Source organism: Egretta garzetta, unplaced genomic scaffold (genome assembly GCF_000687185.1).
Source record: "Egretta garzetta isolate BGI_Z169 unplaced genomic scaffold, ASM68718v1 scaffold97, whole genome shotgun sequence".
NCBI classification, from domain to species: domain Eukaryota; kingdom Metazoa; phylum Chordata; class Aves; order Pelecaniformes; family Ardeidae; genus Egretta; species Egretta garzetta.
Genome location: NW_009260135.1, coordinates 391,187 through 404,569, shown reverse-complemented (window position 1 = coordinate 404,569; position 13,383 = coordinate 391,187). Strand labels below are relative to the sequence as shown.

General features: G+C 38.8%; 1 protein-coding gene across 1 annotated transcript in view; it reads right to left on the bottom strand.

The window, feature by feature from the left end:
• Positions 1-13,383, bottom strand: part of SLIT3 (slit guidance ligand 3) — a gene marked incomplete at its 5' end in the record, with an annotated part of 500,013 nt that overhangs the window by 111,600 nt on the left and 375,030 nt on the right. Inside the window, 3 exons of the mRNA XM_009641607.2 lie at positions 538-681; positions 9,609-9,683; positions 10,923-11,073. Of these exons, the coding sequence (XP_009639902.1) occupies positions 538-681; positions 9,609-9,683; positions 10,923-11,073 (370 nt within the window). The remainder of the gene's footprint in view (positions 1-537; positions 682-9,608; positions 9,684-10,922; positions 11,074-13,383) is intronic.

Here is a 13,383-nt window from a genome sequence, read left to right as displayed (position 1 = left end):
TCAGCAGGACCCACAACAGTTTGGTTATGCCTGCCTTAAAGTTGCTTAGCTATTCCTGTTTTGGTGACAGCAATAACTTGAGTCTTTCTTCTCACCCTACCTACTGATTTCATATAGTTTGTAGGATATTCATAATCTTTTAGGCTCCAAGCCTACTCTGAGGTTTGTTTTAAGCAGACCAACAATTCCAATTTGGGTGGAGGCGGAGTGGGAGGATGGGCTAATAGATAGCAAACATGTTCCTATGTGCCTTGTTTCCACAGGAAATAACAAAATAACAGAAGTATTAAATGATTAAAAGTGCCCAAATTTGACCCATGACAGGTTCACCATCATGTTACTCCAGAAATTCTTGAAAATCTGATAAATCTCAAACCCGCCCAGGATTAGAAATATATTGAAGAGTTCATGACAGTGATACAAGACCCCGCTTTAGAGCTTGTTGTCTAGTAACAGGTATTTTAGCAGGCATTGCTGAACTTGAGCACTCCCACTCAACTTACAGAGGAACAGAGAAAGACAGGTCTTTGCACTTACAATGTCTTCAGCCCTGTGAGGCCTCTAAACATTCGTCCATGCACTGATTCCAATTGATTCTCTGTCAGAATCAGTTCCTGCACTCCTGAAGCTCCATCAAATGTGCCTTCTCGGATCTCCTTGATCTTATTGTTGCTTAGATTTCTGGAAGAACACAAGTCACAGAAAGAAAATTTTTAGCATTTTATTGCAAACCTATGTCATCACACTGGAAGGAGGAAGATAGGAAGAATACATGCCTTTTAATCACTATCCAGAGAGACAGTCAATCAACTTCAAAAGTATACCTACTGTACTTACAAAGAGCTCCCCTTCACTCATCAAAACCACAATTATATCAGATATATCAGGAGTATTTAAATTAATTAAATCACCAGCTCTTACACCTCACATCATTCTTGCTTATAAGGGCCTCAGGGATATATAAGTGGGGGCTTCCAACGTCTGATTTCTGCCTGAAGTAATGGACCGTGCTTGGGACTGAGTGCTCATCTGGCAAGAATCAGTTGATGTTACTACCACTGAAATAGGTACCACACATAGACATATGGACCACTTGTATTTAGTGTACCAGGACACACAAAACTGTGTGACTGCATGTGTCTGACACAAATTTTAATACGTGCACTCAAGAACTCCCAGACACTTAAATTTAACACTGCCACTTGAAATGAGTATCATTTAATTCTCAATTCACAGCTACTGCAATATACAGCATTATTTTCTAAATATTTACTCTGCCTATACAGTCTCAAGATGTTTGCTTATAGATCAACACTGGAAAATGTCAATCTACAAAGTCAAATGAAGTTCTGATGAAATGCAAAATTAATCTTTTGAATATTTCATACTTGTGAAAAACCCAGTGAATAGAAAACTTCTGAATGATAAAATGACATTAGAGATGCATAAAAATAGATGGCATTTAATTATTTAAAACATTTATACAAAAGGCCTTAAGCACATTAAAACCTTAGGCCTCAGTGCTTCAGGCATCTCCTATGATGCCCTGCATAGATTATGATGAATAATCCTATTTGTTTAGGTTTATGACAGGAAACAGTGTTCTTTGTTTTACTGTCTACAACAAAAAAAGAGAAAGTAAAAGATATGCTCTTGCTCCCAAGATGATGTCAAATTCCAACACTATTACTCATACTGAATAGCACATTATTCCAGAAATGATCCCAGTACACACGCAGCATGAGTAATAGTTTTGAAATCCAATTCCAGGTGATATAAAACAAATGACAAGGTATCAGATTAACACCTGGGCTACTCTGCTCAGAAGAACAGGCAATCTTGTTGGGATAAAAGTTGACAGAAGACATGGCAACAGGACAGCTTGGCCTCAGATAGAAATAATGTGGGTCTTGCTCTTTGCAGAAGTCATCACTTAATAAAAAAAAAAAGTTGAGTCTTGGAGATATGTTTCATGTGGGAAACTTGAGTACGCTGGTTTATGTCTGCTGAACAACTGTCAGATAGTGGGCCCTACAGCATGTGGCCCATCACCTCTTGTGCATTCTGTGATCAGAAAGGAGTATGGCAGCAATCAGCCAAAAATAACATAAAAACATATAGAAATACTTACATGCAGATTTTGCTTTCCAGAAGTTTAGTACTTTGTGCTAACACTCACATGAAGAGTTTATGTTCAGTGTCAAAGCAAGTCAAGGAAGGATATTCTGACATATGCATTTAATTTTGGGGCTCAGCTATTTCTCTAGTGGAAATGTTTATAGCTCAGCATCTCTTTTGAATGCTGGCATAACTAATTGCTCCCAATGAACCCTTTCCTGGTAAAGATCATGCCATGATGCATATTTGCACAAAAATAACTGAATAAATACCTAAACGTTTGTAGTGGGAAGGGAGGATGAGTTACTATAATACACAAAGACTTTGACTTTCAATTCATAGATTGCAAACTGACCTGTACTTGTAGTTACAAAGTTTTATTAGGTAGTTTTTACCATCTAAAAGATACATATAAGATGTATCTAAAAGATACATAAAAGTCACATATATTTAAAAAAGGGTGCAATTTTAATAGATTATTAAATACTCAAGGCAAAAAAGAGCAAATATTGGAAAAAAAGGCTGGCCATAATTTGCAAAGGAATTGGCATCTTTATACAACCCAAACCATCTGAACTTTAATTGCTGCCAAAGAATTTCTGTAGATAGGGAACTTCACTCATTTGAGTTAATAATGCCTGATCATTTCAACAACACAAAATTATCCAAAAATATGCTAGCAGTTTCAGAAGCAGCCAATTATATATACTTTACCCATGCGAAAGATTTGAAAATCCAGAATTAAATGCTATGGTGAAATAAAAGTTGCAAGGCAGAGAAAAGACAAGCTTTACAATAATAAATAAAGACGACACTGCCCTGCAATTCCGTTTGGAGGACTATCAAAGCAGATGTTCTGCCAACCTGGATTTCTTTATTTGTCCTCCTGAATTAAAGCTTCCCATATCAGAATGCAACAACAAAAAAATGGTAGATGACAGCACTTATTCACTCAAAAAGAAAAAGTATCCTCCTTAACGTCTGACCTACTAGAATAATATACATAAGAAATTACATACTTTTCAGTCTAGAATGACCAGCAAAAATAAGCAGCTGATACAAACCTTGAAAAATGAAAGCAGTGAATCCCAAGACTAAAATAATCTTTCATATATGATCATAGCACTTGACAAGGTGGGGTTTTTTAATCAGAAAAGAACCTCTGACAGACTTTACTGCAAACACCCATTATAGAAAAGCCCCATACTCTTGCAGTGCTAAGCTTCTATAAATAATCGTGCTTGAAATACCAGAAGAGAGTGGAAAAGAAAATGAGTATTTGCCAAGATACCTATACCCTCTGGCAGGACCCAAATGGGAACATGTAGTCAACCTGGTCACTCAAGAAAGGTTACTGTTTCCATCAGGACTCCCTGATTTACCCCCGTGATAAAGTATAATCCTATATCCAGACTTCTGTTTTGGGCAAGAGGTCAAAAGACATTTTCAGAAAGCCTGGATTTACTTTACGTGGGCTTGTGAATAGGAAATGAACAGATCTAAGGAGCTATCAAGGTGACATTGTTCACACAGCTCAATTTTCAGTCAGATTTTATTTACTTTATGGCTACAGTTTATAATAAGATTATTTCTGTTGATCGTATAACCAACACAGAGCAAGCTGGATTCTATTCAGACTTAACAGAACCATTCATCCTGCTGTACCTGCTGGGTCAATTTCAACATTCCAGCATGCTATTCACCGCTGCGTTACCGACACACCTTCCCACAAGAACCACCAGAGCACAACCCAACTGCAAAGGCTCTGCTTGGTCTCACCTTGCACCTTGCGGTTTTATTCTACAAACAGACTGTCCTGGGTGGGGGTTTCCCCAGAATATTTCTGTCTGTTGGCGATGTGTTTGGAGTTTTTAAGTATATGTTAGGAGGAAAACCCCAATACTGTTGCATTCTCCTGGAAGAGAAGATCTTACAGCTTTTACCGACAGTCTGGCTGGCTTCTATGGAGTGAGCTGTTCTCAGAAGCAGGATGGCACTGAAAGTCTTAAAATACTACAGACTGACAGTAAAGTACACCCAGTGACACTCCTGCAGTCATTCAGCAGAGCAGACTGAGGGCTTCACTGGAAAAAAGGGCGGCACATGATGAGCTCAAATGTCAGGTAGCACAACACTCTCTACAACATCATTTGCAGAAAATAAAGTCCATTTCTGTATAACCAGTGACAAATGACTGCAACCTCAATTGCCATGGCAAAGTTTATTCTTAGGAGGAAGAACAGCAGGTAACAGCTGTTTCTTCAAGGACAGAAACTACTTTTACCTCCCCAAGAAACCTAAGATTCTGGTTTTTAAACTGACTTCTAGTCTGCAAACTTTATTATGATTCAACTTTATTCTGGCATGTAAAATGTGTTAAATCCTGGGTTGACAATCCATACAATTCAGTGTAGGAGAAATATTTATAGACAAATTAAGCCTCCAAAGGTAATTATATGCTAGAGGTGGGGTTGGCAGTATCAGCTATTGCCAAGATAGCCTGACACTTCCTATTATAAGACCATATTTTATGTTCACTCTGCAACTTTGGCAAGACTTAACAGAATGAACTGTCAGATGTCCTTTTCAGGTTTTGAGGTATTTTTTATTGTTCTTGTTCTCCAAGAGGTCAGTCCCCTTTCTCCCCAGCAGTGCATGAAGTATGGCAGTTCACCTTTTAATTTTGAATGTGAGCTCATTGCCATTTTTTTTCTCTGCACAGAGAGCATGGCCAGTCCCACTAATTTCCTGTAGGCGCTGGGGAGCTGGCAGGCTCTGGAGCTGACATGTAGGAGCTGCAGCCTCTCCCTATGGGTCAGCATCCCATTTCAGCAAGCAAGCATATCTCCTTGCTCCCACTGAGTTAGGTACCCAGGGGGTTTTGGAGCTTGAACCTGTCTGCCATGGCCAGAAGACCCCTCCAGGCTCCCACTGCCATAGGAGTCCCCAAGCACTGGAGGGTTTTTTCACTGATTAAGAATTTGAGGTAGATCCAGGGAGTCATGGCATCTCCAGTGTCTGATTCATGCTGAATTTGGTAGTTGCTGTGAGCAAAGAACTGCTCCGTTCCACAAGTCAAAACCTTACCTCTGTGAATGGTAGTGTTGCCCCTCATCCCTGCCTGATGTGATACCGTTCTGTGTTAAGTGAGAAGATCTCCCACTGGCAACATACTCCTCTGTGAAAGGCAGAAGCTTGTATCTCCCAGGGCTGGAGGGTAGCAGGTCCTGGAACCTTTCTATCTCACAGGGGTAGGATACCCCCAAAAACCCAAGTCATGGAGCTGCTCCCACTGTTACAGTGCTCAGAAATGCACCCTTGTATTTCTCCTGCACTTCAAGCAGATTCATATTGCTCTTTTCTGGCCACCCGGCAAAATACTAGCACCACAGCTCTTGGAGCCTGGAAGTCACTGCAATGTGACTTTAGCTTTCAGAGACAACTCATACATTTACACTTGCAAGATCAGGTGAGGTAATATGGTAAGAATGCAATGAAAACAACACAGAGTTCAAGGCATTTTGCAAAACACACTGGAGAACCCAGTAAATTACTTCTGGATCGGGTTAAATCTGTCTACAGGAATCTATATCAACCTTTTTATTCTACTGTAAAAAGCATAAGACATAAAGATGGATTAAAATTTAGGTTATGAAAATAGCATTATGTATATGGGATTTTGAAGCTAATTATTTAAGTTGGTGTTGGGTTTTTTTTTTTTTTAAAAGGCATACACAGACATGTTAACCTTTTAAGAACCAACAGACTAATCTTAGCAATTTAATTCCAAAATAAAATGTGGCAAAACTTTGCATCATGGATCTGTGACCTTTACATTTCTATATCAAGAATTCAATTTTATTTTGCATTAAAATATATTAAATCCCGGGTTGATGCATGATACAATAAAATTCAGCTTAGGAGGAATGTTTACAGACAAATTATAACCCAAAAGCTAATTATATATCGGAGGTGGGAAAGGCAGCATCACCTTTTGCAAAGGTGGTCTGACACTTCCCTTTTATTTTTATGTTTACTTTGTAACATTGGGACGATGTAACAGAATGAACTGTCATATGTTCTTTTCATGTTTAGAGGTAGATAATTTTTAGTTTTATTTTTCTTTTTATAAACAAAAGAAGGAAGTTCACCTATTCCAGGAAATAAAGCTAACCAAAATACCATTCTCCTTATATCTCAAAACTCTGATAATCTTTTGGGGAAAAGCTCAGAACACTCAATTTTTTATTTTTTTTTTTTAAATTTGAATTTTAGGAGCTAATTTTCCAGAGGTTTTTTTCACTTCAGATTCTTCTTCAGATGACATCTTCCTGTGTCTCTCAAAACAGTGCAGGACACAGAGCTACAGACTGTGCAAAGTTTGGGACTGGGCACATCTCTATCCCAGAATCTACTCCACCACTTCCAGACAGAATTAAGTAGTAATGTCCTTGGCTGGGTAGAGAGGGGACCCCAGAGAGGTCTCTGAAAGCTGTAAAACCAGCTCAAGGCAATGCACTGGAGTAACTGTGCATGAGGGCTAGGAAGGGAGCCTGAGTGGGAAGAGTAGGAGGTTTGTCAGCGGCTAAAGAGGGAGAGAGAAGAGGGACAGGACACTGGCCTTACACTGAGGCAAAACATGGTGAGAATAGAAACTGCACTGAATCAGGAGATGAGGAACCTAGCCAAGGGATTGGGACAAGAGTTCAACTGAAAAGTATTATGTGAATATATAACCAAAGACTATTTTTGCATATACACACTGGACGAACCCTAATATGTCAATGCCAATTTAATGATTACTTCCCTTTGGAATCCCATTAGAAAACCCAAGAGACTGTGACATGCAACAACACACGTACAGACATGGACAACTGATGGAGCTTGAGTAACAAAAGAACAAATGTGAGCGTACACTTAGAACGCAAGTAAAATCTGAATCCTCCTTAAAGTCCAATTTACAGACCGCCTCAGAGTGTTTATGTTCTAAACCAAAGCTACGCTTAAGCATAATCTAAGATGAGGCTGCACCAAGATGAAACACCCATCGAGAGGAAGGAAGAGCTAATTCCTCTTCCTCTGGAATTATGCTGGAGCTTTACTAGTCACTGTGGAACCGAGGCACTTTTAAAGTAGTTTCTTTGCAAATTTCCTTGACGCAGACCTGTCACTAGTCTGAAACTGAGGTGCGGGACAATCAGAGGGCAATCATCCAAATGCCCATTCAGATATCCTGATTCTAGATACTCAGATTCATTAAAGAAGAAAGAGAATTACAAAGATTAAATAAAGAAAAAAAGAAAAAAAGGCGATTTAGGTTAATGGCCTGCCACTGCCAAGCTCTGAAATGTTTTCCTAAGCCTAGGAAGCAACACAATTTCCAGAGAGATTCCTCCACCTGCTGTTTTCCTTTAATACTTGAACAAAGAATATGATGAGACAGAGTCAATACTGCCAATCAAATAACAGTAAAAATTTTTGTCCCTTATATACACTGATAAATGGGGGGTTGATCAATATTCTTGCTCCTTAATTTAATAGCAGCAGTAAGACTTAATGAGCAGCACATGCATCAGACTCCTGCCACACACACAGAGTGTGCATTAGGACCATTAGCAGCAATGGCAATCGCATCCACTGGTATTTCCTTACACTTCCCTTTGTGCATGATGGAAAGAGCCCTATTATTAGCAGAAGGACACTTAGTAAAGGCCAAATAATAACATAGAAGAAAAGGGGTGTTTGTTTGCTTCTTTGTTTTTTTCCTGGTAACCCCTTCCCTTCACAAAATGGAACTAGGAGAATCGGGAAAAAGAAGTCTAATCCGACTTTGTAAGGATCAAGCTATTGAGTATGGTTATGGTTGAAACGTTGCTCTGCTTGTATGAAAAACGACCCTTTTCAGAAAATCCCTTTACTCCAATTGAGATACTTCTTTACAACATCAGGTAGAACACAAGAAAGTAGCTCAACTACAAAGAATACCTAAAGGGCCTCTGCTTGGAGGCTGCCACTGAAAAAATCAATGAGAGACACTTTTAATGAGGTGCAGCGCACAACTACTTCTTTTTGCCATCCATTTGAACTGCAACGGTACACCTCAGTTCTCATTGCCTGCCAAGAACAGAGCAGAAAGATTTTTTTGTTTCACAGGAAACAAACCCTTAAAAAAAAAATCTCTCATAATTGTTTCATGCTGCATTTACGCATAACAGTACAGCCCTGTTGAGGCATCCCTCCCACCTCAGTGACTGATGGGAAAAGGAAGGACAGCAATATGACTTGCCTACGGTAAGTTTTAAATTAAATGAAAGAAATGATTCCAGCTATCACACCTCTCCAGTTTTCAAAACATAAATCCTGAGGGTTTGATGAGGACAGATGCTTTCCTGTTTGTATATACTTTTATATATACAGTGCATTTTTCATTCCCATTTACTACCTGCTTGCATAGACAACAGTGCACTTCTACAATGTCAACAACTTTTTCTAAGTGCACTGTAGTACAACTTATGGATCATTCATAAAATACCAGAATAATGTATATGATTGATTCCCCAAGTCTGGTGGCCTGTACTTGCACAAACACTAAACCCCCACTCCCAAACCTGCATTGCTGCATCTGAAACTCTTGCAGAAATAAAACTGACAGAAGAATCCCACTACAGTTGTCTCCAAAGCCCCGAGATCTTACATGGACTCAAATGGCTGGGAAGCTCCAGATGTCAGAAACCACGTGAAATGAACGCAGAACAGAAAGCCTGGTTGGTTGGTTTCCCTAAATTACCTTGACTCTAGCAATAAAATCTTACCAGAAGTAAACAGTTAGATGAGACTTTAGCAATGGAGCCATAGGTTTAAAACTTTAAGTAACTTCAGAAAGATCCATCTAGAGTCTATCAGGAGGTATCTAGCATATTATCCTCTTTCAAAAACACAGCTCTTGTTAAATATATACATTGTACAATGCCACAACTCAGGCTGTTAAGAGAAGCATACAGATGTATTTGAATGATCTCTAAATTAGCTAATTGATTCTCCTCTATAAACCAACAATGATCAAAGGAAGTTGCCTTATAATCTATACCTTGTAATGTATTTTCCTTTGACTATTTGAAACAATCACATGAGTTGGATTCACACAATACATTCAAAAGACACAACCAAAATGCTAAACTTTGTAGCCGTCTCTAACAATAAACATACATCTGAATAAATTCTGGGACAGAAATCCCTTCAGTCTCCATGAGTTGAAGACTTTAAGACATACAGCCTAAAGAATATTGAGATGTCAGCCAAGGGCTCTTCATCTGTCACTGTGGTTTAACTGGGCCTGTCCATCTAACAGGGAACTCATTCAGTTTCCTTAAATTCACATTAAAAAAGCGATTTCTGCTACTGCAGTACTAAACTATAAAAAAATTATTCCTTCCTCATCCCTGATAATCCAAGGCAGCATATATTCTAACATGCAAGTGACTCAAACTTACATTTTTCTGAGGTTGGGCAATTTCTTGAAGAGTCCGATAGCTTCCAAAACAGAAATATCATTGTCATTCAAACGCCTGATAGGAACAAACAAAAAGACATTTAATACTTCACAGATGTCTGTAGATGTATCTCTGTGACATACGGGGCTGCCACACAGCGAACTATGACCTTTGTTAAGCAAGACACTACCTGCCTTCTCTCTCAGACTCCTAAAAGTGAAAGGAGTTTAGCTTTGAAGGAAGGGGAGCATAGAAGTCTATCTATAGCAAAAGCTTAGGATGCCTTTAAGAGTGTAATGTCAAAGGACAGTGTCAGAACGCTGCCGCCTTTTTCCAATGCACAGGATAAGGGATTATTAACCTTAACCATTAAAAAGCCTTGTTTGCGTGACTAAACCTCCCTCACGCATTCTGCTACAGAAGACATGCGATTGGAGATGTGGTTCTTGTAAACAGAAGGGACCTGATTTCAGGTCCTTTCCCATCAGAGTCTACTGGTCTTCAAAATTAATGCAAAGGCCACTGTCTTGGCAGGCTTGGGATGCAAAATTCTTTCTCTGATTACATGTAGTTCCATTTTTCTATGTAGACACTTTGCTGTGTTTCTGGATGTCTCTCTTTTTTTCTATCTTAACTTCAGACCAACAACTTTTATGGGGGTTTAAACAGAATACCTTAAGTACAATAAATAGGATACTAACACACACACAAAAATGTGTTTGAAGGGGCTACTAATACAGCAAAACCCCAAGATTCTTAAGTGATTAAGTAATAAACACATTTTCTCCACTCTATTTAGCAGTATATTATGTTTACAATTCCTAAGAATCTCTAAAAGTAAATAAATTTCATAAAATCACTTATAGCTTAACAATACATTAGCTTTAGTGAAAGCCATTTCACCCAAGTAGCAGGCAACTGCTAAGACGGAATGAGTTCCTGATCACAGATTTAACCCCAAAGGGTAAATCCATTTCTTAAATAAAAATGACCAGATACAAAGACAAAGGACTCAAAGGTAGAATGGAAAGGAACCATACAGCTTGGGCCACATAATGGGTCAACACTTCAAGAAGACACCCACAGGCAGCTGATACACAGGGCCATGGCTCCCTTCTCATCCCCACAGTTGGCATGAATGCTAAGGAAATAAGAGAGCTGTGGTGCTCCTTTGAAATAAAATTAACTTCCCCTTTTTCACACAGGGATTAAAGTAGAAGGTGCCTTGAATAGGTCTGAGTCCCTTTTATAGCCTTTAAAAACTAGGAAAACCAACATGCCCTGCTGAGCACATCTTGGAGAGCCAGCACTTACAGATCAGTGGTATATTCAGGAAGGTGACTAGGTAAGCGGGTGAGTTTTTGGTTAGAGCAGTCTACAATTGTTCCCTCGCAGCGACACTTCTCAGGACAGACAAGGTCCATGAAACACTTCCCGGTGAATTTACTTCTGTAATCCTCTGACCCTGCAATAAAAGGAAAATACATTCCAGCAAACAGCTCCTGATAACTGTAGCAAGCAGAGATTTTATGGAATCTATTCTCAACACTGCCTCCTGTCAGCCCCCAGCTCCTGCACACATTTTTAATACTTGCCAAAGATTTCTGTGCAGCAATTTTTCAAATTACTCCCAAGACTAGCCTCTGTTTTTTCACTCTTCCCTCAGTAGAGTAATTCCTTGTCTAACAAGCCTACCTGTTAAGGTATTTTTTGAAGCATGTCTAATTAGCTGTTGGAGTCTGCTTCAAAGGAGCTCCAGCAAAGTCACTTTTTCCCATTTGGAACTTAGTCCAGCAACAAGGAAAAGGGATCTCATGAAAGCAGGAGCTATCTTGGTGCATTCAAATGACAAAGGATTTCTAAAGATGTCATTAAAAAGCCCCAAATTTTCAGACCTCAGCTATTATTTTTGAGAGCAATCTTTTATGAGCGGACCTTGTCAATTTTCCAACAATTAGATACCTTTATTAACTATGTTAAACAAACAGCAGAGGAAAGTAATAGCAGTTTAAATCATTTTCATTTTAATTAAGGAACGGGTAGACCATACTTAGTGAGAAGCACTCCCTAATGTACCATTATACCATGATTGCCAGACCTCTTTGACTAGGTTTTTGACCCGTTCTAATGAAATGCTTTTCCAATTAGACTCAGTGAACTAATCTGTCCTTTTCAGGTTTGGTTCTTCTCTTTTAATAACTGCAGGTTGGAAACTTGATCACTGTGCTTCAAGGAACCAGGAGGATTAATAAATGTGTATGTAAGCAAAGTGTTGCCAAGACCCTGCCACGCAATACCTGCCCACTCACTTCGTATTTCATAATGGGAGCACCAGAATTGTCTCAGGAGCCTTGTGTGGTGCCCAGTGATCATAACTACCAAGAAGTATTTTTTAACTTTTCCAGAGTCTTAAAAGTGAATTGCAAGGCTTTCTCAGGAATGATCTGAGCAACTCCAGTTTTTAAGAACCTGAAAACATCAAGAAAAACTTAAAACCTGATCTGAAAGTTGTTTTTAGAGACTTGATGACATTCTTCACCTGCTTCCCCTTCCCAGACCGATAAATACACTGCTGCTCATTTTATGACTGCATACTATTTTCTGTAAAAAAAAAGAAGTCACCTAACCCCACTATTGTTTTAATTTATGTTACACATTACCTCCATGGGGCGATGCAGTGAAAACAAGCAATTCTGCAGGCAATCTAATGTTTTGATCCCACAGACACACTTCAGTTTAGTATTGTAATTCCACCACATACAGCTTTGTGCATTTCCACTTCTGCGGTGCTAAATGCTTTACAGGTTATCATGCTTATTGTAAATTACACATCTAAGGTGAGACCTGGCTACTGTTTTTCAGCTTGACAGCACAGCACTTGAAATATTAGGACCACTGGGCATTTTAAAGTATTATAAAAATACACTCTAAGCTTTTCCCCACACCACCATAATTTACACTTCTATCCTTTAAAAAAAAAAAAACGGTCTGATTTCCAGTCCTAAAAATTCCAGGCTTGGTAGTCAGGCTAAAATGTCAAGCGATGAGCGTATTATGGCTTGATTATAAGAACCTACAGCTATTCTTTCTTGGGTCTATGAGACGGTACATTTGGTTGTTTATGATTCCTTGGAAATAATGCCAAAGATGAATGGTTATCATGACCAGAGTTTATTAAAACTGCCACAATTACAGTACGCTTTGAAAAACCCAGCAACATTTTTCAGTGATCAGGAAGTGTCTTGGAATTTCCCAAATTAACCCTTGAAGAAGCATCTCTAATTTTCATTGTGAAAGCTTTTTGCAGGAGAATAATCACAAACGTCATGAAGTTACACAGGGTAAAAATTTATTAAGTATAATTTTTAGTTTACTGCTAGATACAAGATTCATTTTCCCATGGGAAAAAAGAAGCATGGGAAAGTAAGTGGAATGCTTTACGAAGGAGAAAAAAGGGTATATAATATTAGAGGGTGAAAATCAGGATTTGGTTTTCTCTCCAGCTCTCTGGCAAAGTAAATAAAATCTATTTACCACATTTTGACTTCGCAGTCTCTCTCTCTTGATGGCATACAACTTTCCACACTGCATCAGCAATAAGAAGTTGATCTTGCCTGGGCATCAGTCCGCTGCCTCCATGCTTGCAATGGGGGAAAGCCCCCTCAGCTCAGCAGGAGAGGAAGGAAGCAAACATTGCATTCATACTTCTCTTTTTCTCTGGTTTTTTTCTAATTTTCCTTTTTTTTTTTTTTTTTTTTTTTAAAAAATTTAAAAT